At 42.2% G+C, this 26751-nt stretch overlaps 1 protein-coding gene across 1 annotated transcript; it reads left to right on the top strand.

The window, feature by feature from the left end:
• The first annotated feature begins 7809 nt into the window (after positions 1–7809).
• Positions 7810–25801, top strand: SLC10A2 (solute carrier family 10 member 2). Its single transcript, XM_030856620.2, has 6 exons — positions 7810–8186; positions 14993–15111; positions 19325–19413; positions 20606–20781; positions 22952–23109; positions 25644–25801. The coding sequence occupies exons 1-6, from the start codon at positions 7810–7812 to the stop codon at positions 25799–25801; spliced, it is 1077 nt and encodes a 358-aa protein (XP_030712480.1).
• Positions 25802–26751: the final 950 nt, after the last annotated feature.

The following is a 26751-nucleotide window of genomic DNA, read 5'->3' as shown; positions in this document are numbered from 1 at the left end:
ACAAATTGGAAGAGAAGAAGTAGAACTGTCACTGTTTGCAGATGACATGTTGCTATACATAGAAAATCCTAAAGATGCCACCAGAAAACTACTAGAACTAATCAATGAATTTGGTAAGGTTTCAGGATACAAAATTAATGCACAGAAGTCTCTGGCATTCCTATACACCAACAACAAAAAACCATAAAGAGAAATTAAGGAAACAATCCCATTTACCATCACAACAAAAAGAATAAAATACCTAGGAATAAACCTGCCTAAGGAGCGAAAGACTTGTACTCAGAAAACTATAAAACAGTGATGAAAGAAATGTAAGATAACATAAGCAGATGGAGAAATATACCATGTTCTTGGATTGGAAGAATCAATATTGTAAAAATGACTATACTATCCAAAGCAATCTACAGATTCAACGCAAACCCTATCAAACTACCAATGCCGTTCTTCACAGAATTACAACAAAAATTTTACAATTCGTATGGAAACACAAAAGACCCCGAATGGCCAGAGCAATCTTGAGAAAGAAAAATGGAGTTGGAGGAATCAGGCTCCCAGCCTTCAAACTATACCACAAAGCTATAGTAATCAAGACAGTAAGGTACTTGCACAAAAACAGAAATATAGATCGATGGAACAGGATAGAAAGCCCAGAGGTAAACCCATGCACCTATGGTCACCTAATTTATGACAAGGGAGGCAAGAACATACAATGGAGAAAGGACAGCCTCTTCAATAAGTGGTTCCAGGAAAACTGGACAGCTACACGTAAAAGAATGAAATTAGAACATCCCTAACACCATACACAAAAATAAACTCCAAATGGCTTAAAGACCTAAATGTAAGACCAGACACTATAAAACTCTCAGAGGAAAACATAGGAAAAACATTCTTTGACATAAACTACAGCAAGATTTTTTCTGACCCACCTCCTAGAGTAATGCAAATAAAAACTAAAATAAACAAATGGGACTTAATTAAACTTAAAAGCTTTTGCGCAGCAAAGGAAACCGTAAATAGGACAAAAAGACAACACTCAGAATGGGAGAAAATATTTGCAAATGAAACAACAGACAAAGGATTAATCGCCAAAATATACAAACAGCACATGGAGCTCAATATCAAAAAAACAAACAATCTAATTAAAAAATGGGCAGAAGACCTAAATAGACATTTCACCAAGGAAGACATACAGATGGCCAAGAGGCACACGAAAAGATGCTCGGCATCACTAATTATTAGAGAAATGCAAATCAAAACTACAGTGAGGGGGCTTCCCTGGTGGCGCAGTGGTTGAGAGTCCGCCTGCCGATGCAGGGGACATGGGTTCGTGTCCCGGTCCAGGAGGATCCCACATGCCGCGGAGCGGCTGGGCCCGTGAGCCATGGCCACTGAACCTGCGCGTCCGGAGCCTGTGCTCCGCAACGGGAGAGGCCACAACAGTGAGAGGCCCGCATACCTCAAAAATAAAAAAATAAAAAAACTACAGTGAGGTATCACCTCACACCAGTCACAATGGCCATTATCAAAAAACTCTGGAAACAATAAATGCTGGAAAGGGTGTGGTGAAAAGGGAACCCTCCTGCACCTTTGGTGGGAATGTAAATTGATACAAGCATTATGGAAAACAGTATGGAGGTTCCTTAAAAAACTAAAAGTAGAGCTACCATATGACCCAGCAATCCCACTCCTGGGCATATACCCTGAGAAAACCATGATTCAAAAGGAGACATGTACCACTATGTTCACTGCAGCACTATTACAATAGCCAGGACATGGAAACAACCTAAATGTCCATTGACAGATGTGAAACATATATACAATGGAATATTACTCAGCCATAAAAAGAAATGAAGTTGAGTTATTTGTAGTGAGGTGGATGGACCTAGAGTCTGTCATACAGAGTGAAGTAAGTCAGAAACATAAAAACAAACACCGTATTCTAACACATATATGTGGAATCTAAAAAAAAACAAAAAATGGTACTGATGAACCTAGTTGCAGGGCAGGAATAAAGATGTAGACATAGAGAATGGACTTGAGGACACGGGGTGGGAGGGGGAAGTTGGGGCGAAGTGAGAGTAGCGTTGACATATATACATTACCAAATGTAAAATAGTTAGCTAGTGGAAAGCAGCATAGCACAGGGTATAGCACAGGGAGATCAGCTCGGTGCTTTGCGATGACCTAGAGTGGTGGGATAGGGAGGGTGGGAGGGAGGCTCAAGAGGGAGGGGATATGGGGACATGTGTGTGCATATTGCTGATTCACTTTGGTGTACAACAGAAACTAACACAGTATTGTAAAGCAATTATACTCCAATAAAGATTAAAAAAAAAAAAAAAGGAGCTGATACTCCCAGGTCTTCCACATCTGCTTGTGTGATCTGAGCATAAGGAAGGCTTACTTCCTCTGAGCCTCAGTTACTTCATCTGTAAATTGGGGATGATAATACCTTCCTTACAAGGAGATAGACTATTATTCTATGTTACAATGTCATGATCTTACTTCCAAACTTGACAGATGATAACTGAATAATTTAAGACCCTGGTGACCTTCTCTAAGCAGCCAAATTTCACTTAATCTATTGATGGTATACAAATTTACAGAGGGTAAATGATTGAAGAGCTGAGATTATGAAACCATTCCTTGAAATTACGCATCTACGTTTCCACCAGCTCTTGATGATGTGATCACATGGTTGAAGATTCTCAGAGAATCTGGCTCAGGTAGGAACACAAGTTCTCCATTTTTTTTAAAGATAGTGTCAACTTTCAAGTTTAGTACCACTTTGAAATCATTGTGTGAGTTGCAGTGTGTGATTAGCTGTATTTGTATAAAAATGTTTGCAGGTTTGAACCATTAAAAACTAAAAAGCATACCCAAGAAATAGCGATGGTCATCCTCCTAATAAGAGAGGACATGACCCAGAAAACAAACTTATGGTTACCAAAGGGGAAAGGGGGTGGGGGAGGGATAAATTAGGAGTTTGGGGTTAACACATACACGCACTACTATATATAAAATAGATAACAAACAAGGACTCACTGTATAGCACAGGGAACTCTACTCAATATTTTGCAATAACCTATAACAAAAAAGAATCTGAAAAAAATATATATGTATATGTGTATAAATGAAGCACTGTGCTGTACACCGAAAACTAACACAACATTGTAAATCAACTAAACTTCAATAAAATAATTTTTTTTAATATTATGGGTCACTGAGGAAGCAAAAAGGACAGAAGCATTGCCTTCTATAAAGAGAATTTGCTTGGAGGTTTATCTAGAATTAACCCAAAAGTACTTTATTAAAGATTCACAGAGATTCATGTTTTTAGACATTTAGAAAATGTTTAATTGACCACCACAAAGTTACTAAGCCATAGTTAGTTAGTTAGTAACCAGAGGATGGTTAATAGAACCAATCCTTGCTAAATGGTAAGAGCAAAACATCCATCTCCCTACCTCCCTCCTAATCTTGATCCTCCCCAAACCCCCCACTTCTACCCCCTGCTTTATTCTCACACGAAATCATCTCAAGTCTAGTGTTATCTTCTGTCACTTGACTTCCCTAGGACAGGACGTATATCTCCTCCCAGGCTGTTCCTACCAGGATAGAAGCATTGTTATTTTTAACTTCCTATTGAAGTATGGCATACTTCTGACCTCTTCAGTCTCTTTTCTCCTGCATCCAAGGGTAATACCATCCCGACCTCTAACACCATAGATTAGCGCTGCCTGTTTTTGTATGGGCTCTTGTGAGTCTGGTCTCTTTCACTCAACATTAACCTTGTCACGGTAGATCATCCATCCTAATTGATGTATAAAATTACACTGTGTGAACAGATCACAATTTATGTACCCATTCTACTCCTGATGGACTTTTGAATAGTTTCCAGTTTGGAGCTATTATGAATAGGGCTACCATGAACATTCTAGTCCATGTCTTTCAAGGAACTCAATTTATGCATCTGTTTAGGTCCTTACCTGGGACTGGAATGACTGGGTCAGAGCCCATGTGTATAATTTAGCTTTAATCGTTTTTGAAAATGGTTGCACCTCCTCCAGACTTTTAATAAGGTTTCACGTCCATTCATAAAAGCCTTAAAAGTTGGCCCAGTGTTTCCCACAGAAGAAGACCTAGAACTCAGATCTTCTGATTCCAAGTCCAGTGCTTTTCACATTCAGTAAATTTTAAACCCTTCATACTACTTCCTCTCACCAATACTTTGCTGTTTTTTTCCTTTAATGCAACTCAGATGCGTGGACAGCTAGTCATTCATAGGCTATTCTCCCCAGGGTATTTTTGCCTCAAAGAGCGTCCTTGGAGACTCCAAATAACAACTCTAATTGTGGACTTGCAGGTTCCACAAAAGGATGGGAGAAAGGAGAGAGGAAGGTCATTTCAGTCAGAGAGAACAGTTCTCCGGAATCTCTCAAGTCCCAAAAGACTGTTGGTCTGAAGAGAGCCATCCCTGATGAAACACAGTAGAAAATTGAAAGCTCATCTTTTATCATATGAACTTCAGAGCAAACACCTTGAAAAGTTATTAAATCCTCATTTCTCCAGAGCGATACACCAGAACCAGAGGGAAGCCTGAGCTGTCGAGTTGACTCACAGCCCTTGGTTTCTCCACCCAGGGAGCTAGGAACAGAAATCTGCTGCTGGTTTCTTGAAGACTGCCTATAGCTGAGCCCAGGGCATGAAGAAACTGAGCAGAAAAGATTGAAAAAGATGACAGTGGAAATCAAGCCCCAGCCTCCTGACGGCCCACTCAGGTGTGCATCTGTTCCCCGATTCTGTGTCGTAATGAAAGCAAATGATTTTTTTTTCATATTTAGATCTTTCCTATTCATCCTGGTCTGATGCCTGAATTTGAATGCAGCTGAAGTTCAGGGTATTAATTAATTGTGAATCTCTCCGATACTTGAATAGAAGGCCTCTCGAGCCTTAATGTGCAAATTTATGCAAAAACAATGTGAAAATTAGAAATGCACTGGCACATTTGTTTTAACCAGAACTGTAGCACTCTGTCTAGTCAAACAGACTGCTCATTTGCAAGTTGTCTATATGCAAAGCATTCTGCCCCTGGGAGCCTCAAATCTCCTTAGCAAGTCATCTGAAATTTGAGCAGAGCTTTGTTCTGATCCTACCCTCTCTCTCTCCCTTCACTTTCTCTCCTGCGGACCAGAGGCTCAGTAGGCTTTCACCTGGCACCTCCAGGCACGGCCAGAACATGAAGCCCCTCCCGGGAAAAATCCTAATCCTTCACCCCACCCGACAGGACCCCAATTTCCCTTTCCAGACCAGACCCAGTGAAGTAAAAGAGGCTGTTTGCGGGCAGGGCCTGGGCTAGCTTTCAGACTCTCGGGTGATGCTGGAGGTCAGAGTAGGGCAGCTGCTTGGAAAGCTGACGGACCCTGGGTATGTATGTGTCAAGTGCATGATTCTGCAGCTCTGCACCAGGCTGCCCCTCACCGCCCCCCAGCTTGGCTGGAGAAGAGCCAGCACAGCAGGTGCCAAGGTGCAGCGGCAGGGGGCGCGTTCAGCTCATGCGCCCTTGGCTGGCTGGCACGTGAGCCAAGAAGTGGGTCAGAGATCAGGAGATGCTTGGAGGCAGCCAGCAGGGCAGGGCCAAGTCACTCCACGCCTAGGAGTGGGAAGGGAGCCCTGACGGGAACGAGCTAGCTAATCATTTAGCTGTGGGAGTGAGAAGGGTGATGGGAGAGACAGAGGATCTCCAGGATCTAGCAAGCAGTCAGGCAGAGCTGATGGCAGCCCACCCATGCGGGGAAGGCAGCTGAGGAAGAGCGCTCCTGGGACAGGGGGCTGCACCAGCAGTGAGCGTGAGTCACTGTCACCCTTTGTGGACGGGACTCAAGGTTTTCCCAGCAGCTTAATCCAAGATGAAGAGGCCATCGTCAGGGACCCCAGGGGCTGAGGCTTTTGGCTCAATTGGCTCCTTTGCTTGGTGGCCCCCCTGCTGCCCATAGCTCATGTTCATTCAAGTTATGGAATCAAGTTGCTCTGGAAACGCTGTTTTCAGGAAGTTCTTCAGTAAGTAAGTGACCAGTAAATTCAATTTTTACCAGCTTGGGTGCACTTAGGGTCACCCTGATGTCAGTATCCTGAGACCAGTGTGGTCCCTGGGTCAGCATCGTCACCGTGACCTGTGAGCTTGTCAGAAACGCGGACGCCTGAGGCCCACCCCAGACTTCCAGATTCAGAATCTGCCTTTTAACAAGACCCACCCGGGAGCTGTGAGCACGCTGAGTTTGGAGCAGCTCCTTTCTAAGGTATTTCTCTCAATCGCCTCCAAGCCAAACTGAGTTCCAGTATTTCCAGTTATCTGCTGGGTAACCTTGAATAAAGCACTTCATTTCCTAGGCTCTCAAGTCCTCATCTGTGAAATGGGGATGCTAACCCTATTTAAGGTGATTAAACTGAATAATAAATTAGAATTTGTCCTATAAATTGTGAATCATGATCCAAATATTCAATTTGTTTTGTTTTGCTTTGTTTTGTTTTTTTGCGGTACGCAGGCCTCTAACTGTTGTGGCCTCTCCCGTTGCAGAGCACAGTCTCCGGACGCACAGGCCCAGCGGCCATGGCTCACAGGCCCAGCCGCTCCGCAGCATGTGGGATCTTCCCGGACCGGGGCACGAACCCGTGTCCCCTGCATCGGCGGCGGACTCTCAACCACTGCGCCACCAGGGGAGCCCCAAATATTCAATTTTATTCTTATGCCGCATCCTGACCCAAAAATTGGATTATAAACTCCTAAGAATAGGAAGAATCTCTCCTCTACTTCTTTTTTATCTTCCTTATATGCTGAGGACAGCTTTCTGCTCATAATACGTTTGACCATTTGACATGCACAGAAATCAACCTCCCTTGGAACCTCAGATTCCCCCCCCACCGCAAAAAAAATTTCTAATTTCCATTCCTGATGTCAAGCACAAAGAGCTCCCATCACTTTGACCTAATCCTCTGAGGTTCATCCCTCCAAATAATTGTATTGTCTCTTGCTATGCAGCACTTTGTTACCATGGCAACACATACATAATTATGTGTGTAAGTAACTGAGGGGGGCTTTCCTGGCCGCCTTCCCACCAGACAGTACAGAAAGCATCCTACCCTCCTGCATGCTACTCTCCCATAGGTTTGCATCAAAACCCTACAAGTTTCTCAAACGTAAATATTCTTTATGCACACTACAGACCAATACACACAGACAGAATAATACAGTAGGAAAACTAGTAGGGGAGTAAATTGATGGCCTGGGTTCCAGCTCAGAGTCTGATACTAATCGGCAATTTGATTTGTCACAAGGCACTGGACTTCTCAGGACCCAATCGCCCCCATTGCAAGGAGATGCTTTCCTGCGGCTTAACCCCTACAATGTTCTGTAATAGTCGGAGTTGATTTTAAGCGTCATTTAACTGAGATTATTGAACAAAGCTTCCCAGCATTAAACATTAACACAGCTCTTTTTATATGGCACAGTTCATTATCATGTCAATAAATGATTAATTAGAATTCTCTGTCTGGACCAATAATTTGGCAGGACTTTTATGATCCATAATTTGTGCTGTGTTGTAAGGTTACCTCTCGAAACTGACATACTAGCATTTATTGTTTTTTATTGCCTCTCTGAGGTGGCTTTTGAAGGAGACACCAGGTGACATATGTTTAAAAAGGGTTTAAAAGTTTGATGCAGTTGGAGTAGACAGTCCTCATCTAGTGAGGAGTAGAGGACAAGCGCTTCTGTGGACTTCTGTGAGAATTTGAGCAGAAAAGCCAGCAATGAATAATTCAACGGTCTGTTTGGCCAACGCAACAGTCTGCGATGGCCCGTCCTGTGTGCTGCCGGAGGATGATTTCAACACCACTCTAAGTGTGGTCCTGAGCACGGTCTTGACCATCCTGTTGTCTCTGGTGATGTTCTCCATGGGATGCAATGTGGAAATCGAGAAATTCCTAGGGCACATAAAGCGGCCATGGGGCATATGTGTTGGCTTCCTCTGTCAGTTTGGAATCATGCCCCTCACAGGATTCGTCCTCTCAGTGACCTTTGACATCCTCCCCATCCAAGCTGTAGTGGTGCTCATCATGGGATGCTGTCCGGGAGGAACCACCTCCAACATCTTGGCCTATTGGGTTGATGGCGACATGGACCTGAGGTAAGATACCTAAACCTCCCAGTACTGCAATCACCTTGAATTAATCTTCTCAGAAGCCTGTGGCGTTGTGAACGGCCGTCTGATCTGCCACTGATCTAGGGTCCAGCTAAGAATTGAAACAGGAGACGAAATGCCTTTACTCGCCTTCCTATGCAGCTGCTTAGCTCTGCGAATTTAGGGGTTCTCTTTTGTGTTTGCGTTTTAAAATCTAACTCAGTTAACAAGGAGTTGTATAATTGCTGTTTCTCTTTGGGAAAAAAGTCAAAGTTTTTCAAAAAAGAAATCCTTTCCAAGCCACAAGCTGCAGCTGAGAAAGTTTTCCTTGTTGGTATCAGAAAAAAAGAAAAACAAGAAACACTTTCTTTGTGGTGATCAGGAGCTTTGAATGCAATCGTGAAACTAAGTTGTTCATTAAAAGTTAGACCCTAGGATGAAACAATGGCCAAGCACCTCCAGTTTTTTGGACAAGCTTTTTCTTGGTATAAGGTGTAAGAAAGATTTTGTACATTTGCTTCACTTCTACTGGCATTAAACAAAAAAAAAGAAAAGAAAAGAAAACCTCTACAACAGCTTTTTTAAAATTATGCTTACCTTCCTATAAAATAAACAGAAAATGGTTTCTCTGCTTCCCACAGAGTAATCTAAATTGCAATGCTTGCCCAATTCATCCTGTGCCAGTCTGAACTAGCATTGGGGAAAAAAAAAAAAAAGTAATAGGAATAAGACAAAGCAGTAATGCAAGGACACCAAGAATTTTAACGCTGCAAGTTGAATAGACAAATGTCTTTTTCCTTCCCTCACCATTCCTCATTTCCTGTGAAAGGTATGCCTTTCTGCAAACCTGCCAGGTGTCAGTGTAACGAGTGCTTATTAAATACTGTACAGTAGGCAATGGGCTCTGTGCATCACGTTATAACACTCCGAAGCAAGAAGCTCATGTGTAGAAATGTAACCAGAGCAAAATGTCAGACTGGATTCCAGGTTGATCCAGTGCCTAGTGGGCAACTGGAAGCCTGCCACCTGAGCCCGGCTGGTGAGGATTTCTCCAGAAGCTTTAGAAAAGCCATACAAACAATATACCTTCACGTGACATCTCTCTCCCATAAGGAAATACCATCTCTTCCTTGCAATAGATTTTTTTCTAAGGAAAGTCTTGTGAGGAGCAAAGGATGGCAAGTGCGCTTCAGGTTTAGTTAATCTGTGAACCACCCTACAGAGATAAGGCCTTGCTAGATTTCAACTTGGTGTGACCTGGGTGAAAGCACAGGGTTAAAATTCTACAGGCAAGTTGAGGGGAGTGAACTGAACTGAATACAGGACTTTGCCACCAAACATCTTTTACATAATATTTGTAACTTTTTAAGAAAACAGGAGAGTCTTGTGCCTCCACGAAATGCCACACGTGTCATCATTCTGTAAGACAGAAAAGTGTGTGTGATGCTGAGCTGAGCAGCTACTGGGGCAGATTCCCTTCCGGGGGCTGAAACTGTAAAAACCTAACCTACAAACTCCAAGTTACACTTTCCTGTGGTTTTAAGGAAATCTTGTTTCTCTGGAAACAGGAGATGATTATGTAATCTTATCTCCCTCACATAACAATGCCTGTAAGACGTAAGAACCAGAATTAGAATTTGAAACCTTGGTGGAAAACCCCCAGCTGAATCAGTATAGGTGAATCCTTCAGCAGCTCCTCTAATGGGACACGTGCCACTGAAAATTATTAATTTTCATTCTAGAAAGTGTGCACTCCACAGATCTCCCTTGTCTTGTAAACAACACCAGCACACATCCAGTGCAGTCATCACCTCTCTAGCAACTTCACCTATCCGGAACTCAAACAAGACCCAGTGAAAGACTCTGCACACCCAAAGTAAATCATTCTTCATCTCACAGACGTTCCTCACACAGCACCCACTTACTCTCCCGATTGTAAAGCTCTAAAACTTTTTCCCAGCACAGAAGATGAAAAACAAGAAGTAGGGTGGAGCAAGTTGTTAGAAGGGGCAGGCCTATGTCCCACAGCAGCCAGTGGCCCCAAAAGCCTGACTGCAAAGGAAAAGATCAAAATGCCTCCAAAGAGAAGAAGCTAAGTCAGAAAGCACAGCAGCTCTGCATCACTATTTTAGGGACACACAGCTCTGTAAGCGTATCACCCAGAAGACATCACCACATTTTAGTGGAACAAGTAATAACGATAACCCATGATCACTGAAAGGACGTTAAATTATGCCTCTAGGAAGATCATGACATTATGCATTGCATATGTTAGAGGAAAAACTGTTGAAATATTTCTTCAGAGCAAATTAAGAAAGTGACACCTCAGCTATTGGGAAACAGTTTTCCAACACTTTTTATTCTTCTGGAGTGAGCAGTAGATAACTAAAGTCTCATGATCATTTATGTAGATACAATTCTATCTACCCTTTATATTTCCGATTCTGTCCTCTTGGAACTTTACCTTCTCCATTTCCACTTGAACTCTAGCAATGGCAGCGAAGACATGACTGTTTATACCAACAGGTATCTGCACTAGTTGAGCAGATACCATATAACACCGGCAAAACAACTCCATCTGGCTTTAACTTCCTGGATGTGGTTCCTGGGAGAAACTGAATCATCTCCCCTTCACGCTGTCATCTCTTCCCAAACCTGGGAAACCATTGCATTCTGCAGTCTCTGGTGACTTCAACACACACACACACACACACACACACACACACACACACACACACACACACACACACACACACACACACACACACACACACACACACACACACACACACACACACACACACACACACACACACACACACACACACACACACACACACACACACACACAGCAAAAAAAGCAGACCTTACTAATGGAATCCTTGCTCATTGTAATACAGCAAGTAATATTTCAGCTCCTTCTTAGACCACTCCAGCCTAGAAAGTTGTGGGAATCTCATCTGTGAACAAGTATTTTCACCTGTTCTAGCTCTGCCGTGGGCGCGTTATGAAAAAAATGTCTCAGGGAGAAAGGAAGGTGGTGCTCTCAGGTGAATTTGCTGGTGGCCCACAGTTTGGGGAACAAACACAGAGGCTTCCACCCCCTTGTGTCTTCTGTATACCCAAAGACTCCCCACTTTTTAATGTTTCCTTTCTTTAGCAATGGCCTCGGTCACACCACACAAGGATTTTCCTTTCTTTATTTTTTTAAATTTTTGTTGGAGTAGAGTTGATTTACAATGTTGTGTTAGTTTAAGGTGTACAGCAAAGTGAATCAGTTATACATACACATATATCCACTTTTTTTCTTTGGATTCTCTTCCCATACAGAGGATTGAGTGGAGTTCCCTGTACTACACAGTAGGTCCCTATTAGTTATCTATTTTATATATACTCGTGTGGATATGTCAGTCCCGATCTCCCAATTTATCCCTCCCCAACCCCTTAACCCCTGGTAACCCTAAGTTTGTTTTCTACATCCATGACTCTACTTCTTTTTCATAAATAAGTTCATTTGAATCCTTTCTAGAGATTGTCATACTGAGCGAAGTAAGTCAGACACTGAAAGACAAATATCATATGATATCGCTTACATGTGGAATCCATTTTCCTTTCTCTGACTTCTTCTTTGGGGAATCCCTGCCTCTGCATCCTTTCTTCAGGTTCCCCCAATTCCTTCACTGCTATGCACTGTCTACACTCCCTTTGATTATTTTCTAGATTTAAGAGTTTCTAAGTTTTCTTACTACAACCTTTGTTCTTTTGCCAAATGTTGTTACATTTTTCATCTTCCAACTTTGTGTTCACTGTTATTTTAGTTGTTCAAAATCCCTGACCCTCTGGCTTATCACAAATTCAAAGCAGTTCTTCCCATTTCAATGACACAAATGTCCAGCTCCTCTCTAATCTAAGAATTAATCCAACACTATTTGAATTCCCCTTTATTTTCCCTCAGAGGAACCAAGCTTTGTTTTGCTCTGCAGCATTTCTTTTTATTTACTAGCTAACATTTAGTGGACACTGTTAGGGGCCACTCACAGTATAAGTCCTCTAGGTGTATTTTAATCCTCAAACTAATCCTCTGAGGTTAGTACTATTATTTTCTGCATTTAATAGATGATAAAATTAAGGCTCCTATCCTTGACAGAGGTCATAGTCAGTACACGTGAGAGTCAGAATCGGAATCCAGACCTATTCACTTAGCCCTGTCCGGACTCTTAACCTCTGTTCAACACTATTTCTAACAATCATCATGTCTCCGCCTTCTAGCCCCACCTGTATACACTTCTTTTGATCTTTCAAACTTGGTGTTTCATTTCTAATATGATTATAATCTTTGCATTCCTTATCACGGACTTCACCAAATTCCTCAACATTCACTGAATTCTCATTTATTGCTTCCGAAAAGAAAAAAGAAGGAAAACTATTCTCCCTGGCAATGAATAGGACTAAGGAAAGAATTTAAACCAAGAGATTTTTTTCTGATGTTTTCTCTTATTCCAATATAAATGCAGGGTATAGTGTTTCCATTGTTGACATCTTTGCTCTTTGTAGAACTTCAAATTTTTTATGTAAAATGATTTTTCCTTGCTAATTTATTCTCCTACATTGTTCCTTAAAATCGTTTATCTGAGTTGGTTTTCATCTCATTTTGAGTGGCTCTGGCCATCTTTTCTCTTGCCTCTCTGCAGCATCTCATGGTCAAGGTGGCCACTAAATCTGAACCACTCCCTTCTCCAACTCCTGTTTTGTCGCTTCTCGTGGGCTTCAAGAAACCATTCTTGCCAAACTCAAGCCAGGACACAACTTCATAAGTTGTCTTAGCAATGAGACAGAATTGAAGCTTTCAGAAGGAAATTTGAAAGAAAAACAAGGGGAGGAGCAGACTTCCTTCTAACAGTTGTTCTCATGGTTTAAAACAAAAAATGGTCAGCCATCTCTTCATTGTGATGCAGGTAATGAACACTGCCCCCTTCTCCACCCCCATCCCATCATCTCCACTCTGGAAAGCATATTGGATGCACTGGAATAAAAGTAATTTTATTATGGGGATAACTTTAAATCCATCCTAATTTATTTCTTTAAATAAAAGATGAAAAAGAGAATGGCAAAGGAAGAGAGAGAGGGGAAAATCAAACTCCAGGATCTTACTTATAAGTAGGACAAAGCACTATTCGTAACAAATTAACTTATTATTCTGGTGTGGAACTCTGCCTTTAGCATCCTATTGCATATCTAAATTAAGTTAACGTGTCACCATAACAGATCGAACTTTTTGGCAATGCTTTACATACATCCCCAGCACTGGTTATTGTTACACAATTTTAGCTCTACTAAGACAAGTATTTTTTTCTAAATCCTTTAAACATGTCTTAAGCGACTTCATTCTGGTTTTTAAAAAAATGATTATTATGCAAGGTAAGCCGCCGGATAAACACCACCCCATCCTTCATTTTGCCAAAACTGCTTAGTTAGATGCAATGAAACGAGCTTCCTCACCTCCAGCTGTTTTCCTTAGCAATGTGTAGGGTGGTTTGTGGTCTTGGGTTGTTTTTCCGGAGGGGAGGCAGGTGTTGTAAATAACTTAATATTTCCTTGAAGTCCACATACAATTCCTTTAAGAACTTACTACTCTGATAGTGCTACGGCTATTAGAGAAAGGGCCTTTCAGAAAAATCTCTCTAGCTTCCTGATTCTGTATTATGCTGAAACACAACAGAGACACACACACACACACAATGGCTGGATAGGGTTAGGGTTAGGGTTACAGTTAACTGGCTTTTAATGAGCGCCTTGCGTTATTCTAAGTACTGGACTCATTGGGTCCCTTAGTCCTCACAGCCTATGAGGTAGTGATGATTATGATTTTCTTCATTTCACAGATAAGGAAACTGGCAAAGGGAACTCAAGTAAATTACCCATAGTCATAAACGTGGCCACGCCTCCTTCCAAGCCAGCCAGTGTCTGGCCCAGCCGTTTAAGGGCTCTGTTTCCCAGGAAGAGAATATGCCCCCATACACAGGGCACTTTTCAGGGACCAAAAGACCCGCTACCCAAAACCTCTCCTCCATCCACTGCAGTAGTGCTAAAAATAGCATCATTCCATGCCCTCCACTCCAAAGCCAAAGTCCACTTGCTCAACCGTGTCCACTCACTCAAACACTGATGCTTCAGGAGGAGCGCTACCAGACCCTGGTGCTACTGGGCACCATCTGCTAAATTTCTTAGCAGAACTAGAACCCAGACCCACCCTGCCTGCTTGCATGTTTTCCTTGGTTTTTGAAGTCAGCTTCCTCTCCTTCTCTCAAGCTTCGGGCGTTAGGGGAATAATTTGTCTGCTTTAAGGAAAGACATCGAGGCTTCCTCCCTTGGACGTGCATTCTCCTCCAGGGGCCACGGAGGCCCGTCTCACCCCGAGCAGACACAGCAAAGCCCCTGATGTCTTGGCGGGTATAAATGTGTCTGCTGTTCTCTGATTGGAGGTTCGAAGGGTGGCATGTCCAAGCACCTTGTACCTTGTTTTAACAATGAGTTTATACAGTCACAAAATATCTTCTCTGATCCTTGAGAACCAATGGGGAGGGAGGGGTGGCACAAGACAAAGTAGAAAGACACGAAATACAGATCTCACCATCTTCTCCCCGGTGTGGCCCTGCACAGACCAGGGTACATGTGTATTTCTGTCCATCGGACCGGATGGTGCTGCCGGCGGAGGGTCTTTGGCAGGACTTTCTAATCACGCACCGAAAAATGAAACAACCTCTCCCGTAGAAAACCCAGTTGGCTGTATCACCCTGCCCGTTTCCTTTCAGCATCAGCATGACCACATGCTCCACGCTGCTTGCCCTGGGGATGATGCCGCTGTGCCTCTTAATCTATACCAAAATGTGGGTCGACTCTGGGATAATCATAATTCCCTATGATAAAATAGGTAAGTCATTCCCCCACCAGGTTGCTTAACCCGGCCCTCCTCCCCTCTGCTTGTCCCTGGGTAGCTCCTCAGGCCAGGCTCAGACCCAGCTAGACCTTACCTCTCGCACCAGCAGTAGTTTGTGCCCAGTTAGGATTTCAGGACAAGTCTCGCCTGCGCTTGAATGAGGACTGGCCGAATGTGAATTCTAAAGCTTGACACCGTGGGAGAACTGGTTTTGTCCTCCACTGAAATCACCAGGGAGGGGGCTGACGGAATGGACCCCCGTGCACAGCCGTGTGGACCTGAGGAGGCTGGGGCTGCCAAGGCACAGGAGGCTCTGTCCTTCCCTTATCCCAGGGCACGACGGGTCCAGGGCGCTCCGGAACACTCATATTGAACAAATACAAAAAGCATTCTATTTATGGTTTCAAAATAGGGCACCCGGTAAGCAATGGCCATGAGAACCCTCCACATATAAATAGTGAGTTCCATGAGAAACACACTATTTATAACCCTCCACTGGGAACCACGTCGTGATTCAGAAGTTGATCTACTGGCCCAGCTTGTGTACCAGGCCCTGGGAGTCAAATGTGCAAGTTATATCTCTGTCTCCACTCAGCTCCCAGATGGTCACCCCCAGCCCCAAAGGGCTTTATTTCCTGTTTCTGGGAGAACAGATATTGGTGGGAGGTTAAGTCATTTGTGGAACATGGGGTCAAGGGCAGGACAAGACAGTTCCTGGTCTACCCAAACCAAGCATCCGCTAGAACCACGGTCATCAAAGATGAGATGTAAGTGAACTAGTACCTCAGTACCAATGGCCAGCTACTTGACATGCTAAACAGTCTTTTTTCAGCTGACCTTGCAGACCAGTGTCTCCCTGATGGGCTGCCTCAAAGAGGTGCAGGGGTCCCGTGGAAGGGAACATGTGAGCAAAGACTGAACAGTGCCTCAGAAAGATGTTTGTAAACAGGATTCCTGTTGACATGGGAAGCTGGACTGGATGGCTTCCATTTCTAAGAAAAACTGTTTCTGTGATAAAAACATGATTCGGCTCTACACAACTGAGTTAGAACAAACTTTGGAACACTCACGGGGGACAATCTGTTTTGCAACATTTTCTCACACAGAGTCTACTCTATTCCTACCATGGCCATTAGACATCCTCCCCACACATACAAAAAAGTGGTCCTTTTTGGCACACCTTGTTCAGTGTGGGATTTCTCCTCACGCGGTCCTTCTACATACCCCAGGGAGCTCCTTCCTATCAGATGTCATCTCCTGCAAGCAGGCTTTAGGGTGACCCTGTACAGCCACCTACCTGTGCCTCATGCTGCTCAACTCTCAGTCTGCTCCCTGGGAGGACACCTTCCTTCAAGGAAAAGAGCGCAGTTTGCTTGAGTGGTGTGCACTGTAGGCCTCTCACAGAATGTGTCTGCTGAATGAGGAGTTTTAATTCTATATTATTTGTCGTTGAAGAAAAAAATGTAAGCCTTAAAATAGTCTCCTCTTGATAGTCTTTCCCTCCTGGAAAATGCCCCATGGCGATATTGGGAAATTCTAACTACAGTGTGAATGACTGATAGCACCTTCTTCAATGTGAATACATTTTGAAAAGAAGAGAAAGTGAGTCATTAGTACCTGAAAGGAGGAAAAGGTCATCCTACAAGGCATAAAGGGCAAAAAGAAAAGAAAAAAGAAAACAGAAGGGGAGAGAAGTGAAGAGGAAAAGATAAAAAGTTTTAAAATGAGAGTTTGAAAAAGCAAAAGTATTAACTCTGCTTAGTCACCATTTTGTCCTTGTCCTTTTTCCAACCTAACCATCTTGCTACCCTTTAATGTAGAAAACACACAACCTGATTAATTCACAAGATGTTTTTGATACTTTTCAATGAGGCAATTAAGTAAGGCTCGGGGTATGTGTTTAATTTGTCCAAGATGACCAGGGAGCTGGAAATAACCCTCGGCCTGCTCTCCACTCTGCTCCGTTGGCCGGCCTATTGGGCCCAGTTTCCGTACGGTGCTCATCACGTTCTGATGATTCAATAAACACCCCCTGAGCCCCTTCAGATGGTGACATCTGGATGGAGGAGGGAGGCAGCTTGCGCAGCTGGTACCACTGCAAACACTGCAGAAAGCTCCCATGCTACCTCTTCCATCCCCTGCATGTCTAGGACCACAACCCGTGTATCCACTTCCCCATCTGATTCTCACAACTGCACCATGCATTAGACATAATTCTGGCCACTTCACAAATGAGGAAACTGAGGCTCGGAGGCTTAAATGATTCACCTGGTTCTCACAGTTTGCGAATAAGGTTCAGCTCCGAGTCTGTCTGGCTCCAAGTTCTACCCCATGACTCTGTTTCCCACTCGCTTTTCTTCTTTTTTCTTTGTCCCTTTCTTCCCTCCTGTACCTGCCGTGTAACCTTGATTACAGACCAAGCTATGGTTCGAACAGTGCAACTGTAAGCGATGCTCTCTCGTCTCAAAGGACAGGCATTTGCCACAGAGAGCTCAGGCACGTGGGGAATAAGAAACACAAATCTCTAGGCCTCTGGAGAGTAAAGAATTCCAGGTGGGAGTCACACACTCTGAGTGGGATGAAGGGCAAAGAGTGTCTCTTCCAGCCAACGTTGAGTCCCAGAAAATCTTTATCCGGTCTCGTCTGGTCAAGAGGGGAAATGCAATTCTGCCATTACCTTTGGCCACTGGTCCTGCTTGTGTGTCTATCTGGTAGCCTTGGGCTGCCCCCAAGAGATTACGACTCAGCAGAGAGGGGCCGAACACGGGCTGGGCTGCCTTTGCACAGATCCAACACATGACAAATACATTACCAAAACCTAACCGCACTCACATTCCAATCGCAGTATTGGCACCCAGATTTAAGCGAACGCAGTGCAACCAATTTGTATCAAGACGGCTTTCCTTTAAGGCCTACAAACATCCATTCAGGGACTAGTCTGGACACCCAGAGGAGGAAGTCTCCTCCCAAAGTAGCAGGATGTAAGGATACCCAAAGGGGATTCTTCTGCGGGCTCTGACCAGTACATCCATCAGTGACCTTTTGCATTTCCTTTATCCCACCATTTTCTCCTTACTCTTTCATCCCTAAATTTCTTTTTTTCTTTTCCTGCTCTTGGTACCCTTAGCTATTACTTAATCCCATTGAGTAATTTCTGGGAACAAGTAATTGCAGACCCTTCTATCCCCAGGAGGGCCAGAAGGCTACAAAGACATTATGTCTTCATCACTATTATATTCATTCTAAATTGATATCTACAGGCCTGGAATCTAGAATCCATTTCCCAGTCCTAGTTCAATCTACTCCAATACCAGACCACCACCACTCTCAGAGTTTCATTCTTCAATTCCACTTTCTCCTACTACTTTAAAAGGATGTTTGAAAAAGAAACAGCCTGTGAGAAGTTAGAAGTTGTTTGGTGCCATATTACATAAAAGCAGCCATCGGACAAATGAGTGTTAAACAACATGGAGAAACAAACCACAGGTCACAGGAACAGCAGTAAGTTTAACGCAGAGAAACTGAAGTATGACTCTTTTATCTGGCTGGGTGAGCACGTTCCTGCAAAGAATTATAATTACTTGAGAGGTCGACAAATATATTATCTCATGGAAAATTTAAAGCACGCTTTTGCAACCTATTCTTTCACTTCTCTGCTGCAGATTTGAATCACCCCAGTCTTAACCGGAAGTCATTAGCCACAGGATGCCTGGAGAATTTTGAACTTTTTTCTTTTATTTCTACTACCGTGAAGTAACAGACAGATGTTAAATATCATCTTTGTACACCCCAAGAATACACGCGCGCGCACACACACACACACAAACACACACACACATACACATACTTTGAAAAGGTATTTTTCCTAGGATATCAAGATCCCAAGGCCACATAAGCCAAGATTCTGACAAATTGAAACTAAAAGATATTGATTGGCAGCATAAAGAACTCTTAAAAAAAATTAATCCAGGATTTAGGGAAAGGACTTATATCATCGATATATCAATTTTCCACCAGAAATACTGAATTATTTACTGGAGTAGGTAAAGAAGCAGAGTTTGGGGGGGTGGGTTGTTTTTTAAATTATTTAGTGTATTCAGGAAGGGAGCCTGATCTACCTCCTAAACGTTTTTTGGGGCCGCTTACTCTCGTTTTGCTCTTTCCTGTGCTGTATTCTGTTGATCAAATTGCCCTCTGTCACCTGCAGGTATATCTTTGGTGGCTCTTATTGCTCCTGTTTCCATTGGAATGTTTATTAATCACAGATGGCCCGATAAAGCCAAGATCATACTTAAGGTAAGTGTCCCATGCCACAGGCAGCATGGTCAAGTGGCCCAGAGTGTGCACTGCAGCGATGCGTCTCTCCATCTACTGAACTGGTTTTTCTCACTGTATTATAAAGCCCCTTCTAGAGGGTCTTAAAGTTATTAGACATGCAGCCCACTCTTCTAGAACACCCTTGAACCTAGGGGTAAGACAGGAATTGTCTTACCACAACCACAGGGCAAGTTTCTATCCGCGCTTTGAGATTCCCAATTCAAACTTTACCTCTTGGTTTTATTCTACTCTGTACACCGACGGCACTTTGCTTTTATCTCTGTTATGTGGGTTTGTATTATAAAAAATATCTAGACAGCTGTCTTAGAAAAGAAATCGTATCTTTCTTATCCCTGTATCTATATGGCCATCTGTACCTGGCAATTGGTAGATTTTATATACACATTTATATATACATAAAAATAATAATATATAACTATATATATAAATGATGATATACATAATTAGCAACAATTCATTCCGTTTTACCAACTATATTCTAGCCACCTGATGGAGATAGACAATATAGATGATATAGACAAATATAGACATGGATAGATTCCACTTCTCATGGGGGCAAAATAAGGCACTTGGTGTCCTCCGTTTCTCTGGACCAGAAAAAAAAATGTTAACATCCCCGATTTTTTTTTAATGTGAAAAGGAGAAAGCAATAACAGTGTTTTGTTTGTCCATGCCTTTTTAACTTTTATAGAATTTTATCTCCACTTTCTCATTATCATAACAATCATAAAATGTGACTCAGGTAAGATTTCATCCTCAATTACAGATGAAACATCTAAGACTCAGAGAGGTTTCATGATTGACCTAAGGAAGGCAGGCAGGAGGACTTGAATCTGGAAGCCAGCTCTTCTAGTTCTTATTGGAGTGGGTTTTCTTCCTCTCTGACAAGGATAATTTGCAACTAGAACATCTTCTTCAGGCTGAGTACGGACTCTCAATTGGTCCTGTTAAGCTTCTTAAAGATTAAACCGTGGGAAAAGCCCCAGCACTTCTGGAGGGTCTACCGCGGCCGTCGGGCAAGGGTTACACAGAAAGGTCACTTATTCTCACTTTCCCAGAGAGAAAGAGATGCTTAGGCTTCTTCTCTGACAAGAATATTTGGATTTGCATTGCCTCACGATTGCTGCATCTGCTTGTGTCTTTCTTGCAGGTTGGGTCCATCACAGGCATCTTGCTTATTGTGCTCATAGCTGTGGTCGGAGGAGTACTGTACCAGAGTGCCTGGATCATTGAGCCCAAACTCTGGGTTATAGGAACCCTATTTCCCTTGGCCGGTTACTCCCTAGGGTTTTTTCTGGCCAGAATAGCTGGTCAGTCCTGGCACAGGTATGGTGTTTTGGTAAATCAGACTAGGAATCTTCTTCTGTAATAGCTGCTGTATTTGTTTGCTAGGGCTGCTGTAACAAAGCACCACAAACAGTGGTTTAAACAACAGAAATGTGTCTCCCAGTTCTGGAGGCTAGATGTCCAAAATCAATGTCAGCAGGATTGGCCCTTTCGGAGGGATAAAGGGGATCCGTTCCAGCCTCTCTCCTTGGCTGGTAGATGACCATCTTCTAGCTATTTCTCTCCGCATTGCCTTCCTTCTGTGCATGTCTCTGTGTCCAAACTTCCCCTTTTTATAAGGACACCAGTCATATTGAATTAGGGTGCATCTGAATCACCTTGTCTTAACTAATCGTATCTTTAGTGACCCTATTTCCAAACAAGGGCACAATCTGAGGTACTGAGGGTTAGGACTTCAGCATATGCATTTGGGAAAACACAATTCAACCTACAACAGCTGTACATACTGATGCAGATTCAAAGTTTCTCACCTGTAATAACATTACCCTATTTCTGAATACATCATTCTATACAGACTCATTCATCCCTAAATTATGCAAGTCCCCCAGAAAGAAAACACTGACTGCCTCTGTTCAGATCCTCCTGGACCATTCCCCCAGGTGCAAGTTGGCCTCTTCCATTGTCACGCGTCCTTATTCTCCAAACAAAGTGACTTCAGCCGAAGCACCCAGGTTGGCCTTGTGATCCACAAGGGTTCCTCAGGCCAGAAACAGGATGCACTCATGATCCACAAAGCGCTGGGTATCAGAACTTGTTTTAGCGTGTATGGGCTTTCCTCTCTGACTAGAGCATCAGAATCAACATTTAATTTTATTTTATAAAGAAATATTTAATCAATATTGTATTTAATAAGGATATATTGCTTATTAATAAATGCTATCCATATACTAAATATAATATAAATAATCTCTGTGTATATATGCACATATAGAAATAGATGACACAGACACTTCCACTGCTCAGAGGGCAAAATAAGTTAATTGGTGCTCCTTGTTCCTCTGGACAAGAAAATATTATAATCCCCAATTTTTTTAATTTGAAAAGGAGAAAACAGTAACAGCGGCTTTTGTTTACATAAAGCTTTTTAACTTTTGTAGAGGTTTATGTCCATTTTCTCATTATAATGATCATAAGGGTGACTAGAGCAAGATTTTATCTATGTATATATAGAGAAAAAGTGATAAAACATTTATTTATATTATAATGTATTATCTAATAATATGTTAATGAGTTACATATTTGTTTAATATAAATAAAACTATATAGTGAATACATACATTAAAAACAGATATATATATACGCACATACACATGTACTTGTTCTCATATCTGCTTTTTTTCCGGAGTAAATATTTTTTTAAATTGAGGCTTAATTGACAATGTTGTGTTAGATTCAAGTGTACAGCAAAGTGATCGTTATACACATATGCATATTATTTTTCAGATTCTTTTCCTTTATAGGTTATTACGAGATATTGAATATAGCTCCCTGTTCTAGACAGTAGGTCCCCTTGCTGTTCACCTATTTTATATATAGTTTGTGTATCTATTAATCCCAAACTCCTAATTTATCCCTCCCCACCCCCCGCTATCCCCTTTGGTAAGGGTAAGTTTTCTACGTTCATATCTGCTTCTTTTTTTTTAAACATCTTTATTGGAGTATAATTGCTTTACATTGGTGTGTTAGTTTCTGCTTTGTAACAAAGTGAATCAGTTATACATATACATATGTTCCCATATCTCTTCCCTCTTGCGTCTCCCTCCCTCCCACCCTCCCTATCCCACCCCTCTAGGTGGTCACAAAGCACCAAGCTTATCTCCCTGTGCTATGCGGCTGCTTCCCACTAGCTGTCTATTTTACGTTTGGTAGTGTATATATGTCCATGCCACTCTCTCGCTTTGTCACAGCTTACCCTTCCCCCCTCCCCATATCCTCAAGTCCATTCTCTAGTAGGTCTGTGTCTTTATTCCTGTCTTACCCCTAGGTTCTTCATGTCTGTCATACAGAGTGAACTAAGTCAGAAGGAGAAAGACAAATACCATATGCTAACACATACATATCTGCTTTTAATGTTATACAATAACAAAGCAAAACAAGTACACCCCAAACAAACCAATGAAAACATAAGTTCTCGGAACATTTCTTTCAGGTGTCGAACAGTTGCTTTGGAAACAGGGATGCAGAATACACAGCTGTGCTCCACCATCGTCCAGCTCTCCTTCACTACCGAGGAGCTCAACCTCACATTCACCTTCCCACTCATCTACAGCATTTTCCAGCTCATCATGGCAGCAATATTCTTAGCACGTAAGGAACACTGATCATCACATTTCATTGTGATGTGCTTCTTTGAGAAATCCTGGAGTTGCTAGTATGGCATTTTTTAATTCCCTTTTTCTGGTAGTGAAATCAACAGGTGGGAAAGGCCACCGATAATATTATCACGACTTCCCGACTGCTGATGAAAAAAATTATAATCTTACCAAAACGTTCTAGCAAAGGGTATTTTTAAGTGAAAAGTAAGGGAGGTTGATTCTCTCCACTGATTTTCTTTTTCTCAGTAATTAAGGAGCATATTAACCTGTTAGGACCATTTTATAGTGTGCCTTCCTACCTGCTTCCAGGAACCCTGAACTGGTCATTTTTCTCAAATCATCATCTTGATATGCTTAGTATATATGTAGGATATTTATCAGAAAATTAGTATACAAGGGATGTTTATCAGGCTAAGTTATATTGGAAGACATGTATGTATGTGCATATATGTGTGTGTATATATATTTTTTATAATAACCATACAATTTAAATAGTTGAAGCAAACATGTTCTTTATTTCAAGTACTAAGAATAGCCAACTTGATTTTTAATTTCACTCTAATGTAGCATATAGCTTTGATCCATTAGCCCCTGCCACCTGCTGGCTTTCACCTACTTGAAACTTTTCTTTATATTTTGTTTTCTAAGTACTGGTCATATTTGACCTTTATTTTCAAATTCTGGGGATTTTGGGGGGGGGGGGGTTGGTTTAATAAAGAAACTTCCTCTTAAAGCTTAGTGGCATTTTAATGAGGATTGTATAGTGAAAGTGAATGAAAAAATAATGTGACTCTTAAGTGACACAATGACCAGAGGTACAGTTTTGTATAGGCTGAGGTTTGGTTTTTCACTTAGCTCCAACAGATGTTTAACTGGCCCATAGGAGTTAATCACTCTCTGTGCTATCATCTTGAATGTCATTCTCGAAGCAGAGTTGTCCTTTCCAGTACAGGACCCTCTGAACCCATTAGAAACGTTCCACTGACTTATCACTGGCACAGGAGGGAGGGCTCCACGGCCTAATTACCTTGTTTACCTGTATGATGGAGATGTACCAGGTTTGGTACACTGTGGGATTTTCCCAAATAATACTAGTGGTGTCTACTAGCCAAACCAGAGAAAGTAGATTGGTGATAGGACAATTACATAGATTTACTAGTTAAATAACTAATTCAAAAGGGATTAGTAGATAAGCTGAAGGAATAATGGAAAAGTGGGCAATAGTATTGCTCTTGTATTTTCCCACAGTTTTAGCAGCAAGAATGAAAACAAGGATATGCAATGCCGGGAAACATATTTTGGTGTAAGGATTAGAAGTCTAAATACTTTGGGGGACAAGAAAAGGAAAGAAGGAAGGGAAGAAGGAAGGGAGGGAAATAAATAGTTTGGTTAAATAAAATCAGTGATAAGTTGAGGGATTCCCGGCTCAAAACAGTTTATAATAAAAGTGTTGGGATATTGTAATTAACCACAAGCTCAATTCAATAGAGTCAATAGCTCAGTGGCTTCAAAACTAATATATTAGTAGAATGGTAGAGACCAACCAAGGGGATATTGACCTTGACATATTAAGACCTTGGAAGCAGGCTACTGTCTCTCTCAGCTGTGTATCATCACAAGAGTTACTGTTTACTGAGCACTTACTACTCTCGCAGGGCTGTGCTAGGCCCTTTACCATTTTATCTCACAATTGCCCTCTGAGATAGACAGTATTATTATACCAATTTTAAGTGTGAGGTATTGGGAACTGAAGGTGCCAATAAATAACACTTTCTTTTCCCCTGTAGACTTTGGAACCAGATGAGAAGTAGAAGAAAAAAGAATCAGATATTTAGATAACAAAATAGCCCTTTTATTATAGATAAAGTTTAATTAAAAAATATGGCTCAAAACAACGACCACATGGGCTTGGTAATACCATCCCTCTCCACTGCTTCCTACATGTGCATGTAGCACACGCATACACACATCAACTGCAGGCCAGTCTGTCCAGGTGTGAGCTGACCTCAAATATATGCTGAGAAATGGCTGCCACCAGAGACTAGCAGCTTCATGGACGAATCACCCATCAGCCAAGGCTCCCCCATCATAGGAAAGACAGAGTGAAGGCTGGGAGAGAGTTATTCCAGCTCAAGTCCTCCAACACAGACCAGTAGACCAAGGTCCTGACAACACCCCTTATCTTGTAGCATATTATTGAGGACTAGTGCATAACTGGGAGACAGTAGGGACAGAATAAACGTCTGCTGTTGTTGTTATTGGTGAGTACCACCTACAGGGCTTATGCCTGCAGAAATCAGGGGAGCAAATAGCCCTTAACTGTGTGCTAGGTCCTTCTGAAGTGCAGTCACCCCTCTTACCATGAGCGATCATGGAACTAAGAATGGTGATCACGCTCTCTAAGTAGCCTCCAGCCCACAGAAAATGCCAACTGCTTTTTGAGACACAGATTATAATCACTGTCCAAAGTAAGTTTGCAGCTTATTATTATGAAATTTGCTTAACCTGCTGTGTATTGTTTTCTAGTCTATATAGCATACAAGAAATATTACAGAAAAAACAATATGGAACTTCCAGAGGGCAAAGGCAATGAACCAGTCCCTGAGTCATCATTCCAAAAGGAGAATGAAGGATTTCAACCAGATGAAAAGCACACACCAGTGGACCAAAAGGAAAAATTCTAAAGAATACGCATCAGCTATAACAATATTTAATTATTTGTTTTGATGGGATATTTGGCAGAAAAAACGTTAAGGAGAAAATTTAAGTTTGAACTGAATTCATGTATTGGTTTTGGTACCATGTGACTGGTGGTCCAAATCCTTAATGTGACAAATATTTATACATATATACATATACACATATATATATATATATATATATATTCTGTCTTTGAATATGCCCCCAAAATATCCTCAAACCTCAGACTAAACCCAACATAAGAAACACTGAGAATTTAATAACCAAATTAGAATCAAGCCCATAACTCGTCAAGGGTTTTGTATAAGCGTTGCTCTGACGTGGGAGTCCAATGATGCCCACTTGACCTTTTTAGGAAAAACAGAATTCTTTCAAATGGCTTGAATTTGGCCGCTCTTCAAGCCCTGGAGAGAGACTTCCTCTAGGCTTGCCTGTGTGACACTGGCTACTATGACAGCCATTTGGTTCATGCAAAGCTCCCACAGTAGGCAACATAGAGCAGGGAGGTGGTGGAAGACACAAAGACAGAAGTATTGGAAGAAACTCGACTGCTCTAGTGGGTGAACTCCATTCCATGGGAGATCATGGGAAATACATGGAAAGCACAGACAACAAAAACTTGCTTGCAATGCAAGACAAGAGTCAATTAGGTGTGCAAAAGTAGCGCTAAGAATGAAGTCAGGGGCCACGCGGGAAGTGAGTAAGTATCAAACAGTGTTTCAGCAAGAAGAGGACAAGCCCAGGGCCCAGAAATGGGAAGAGCATCACCAAGTGAGTCCCTGGGATTCTGTGAGCCGGTCTAACAGGAGGAAGCAAAGAGGATTTGGCCAATGGCAGCGGAGTCTCATGGCAACGGGGAAGCAGCTGGCCGACAGTTGGGTGTCTCCATTACGGGGCTAATTTAATCTCCTTTCCCTCATTCCACAGCAAGATG

Source organism: Globicephala melas, chromosome 18 (genome assembly GCF_963455315.2).
Source record: "Globicephala melas chromosome 18, mGloMel1.2, whole genome shotgun sequence".
NCBI lineage: Eukaryota > Metazoa > Chordata > Mammalia > Artiodactyla > Delphinidae > Globicephala > Globicephala melas.
This window is presented reverse-complemented; position numbering and strand designations above follow the sequence as displayed.

Bases quoted from the DNA above. Each gene is read 5' to 3' on its own strand.
- SLC10A2 (XM_030856620.2), top strand. From the start codon at position 7,810: ATGAATAATTCAACGGTCTGTTTGGCCAACGCAACAGTCTGCGATGGC. The intron at 15,112-19,324 runs GTAAGTCATTCC...TGTCACCTGCAG, and splicing joins AATTCCCTATGATAAAATAG to GTATATCTTTGGTGGCTCTT. The intron at 23,110-25,643 runs GTAAGGAACACT...ATTGTTTTCTAG, and splicing joins GGCAGCAATATTCTTAGCAC to TCTATATAGCATACAAGAAA.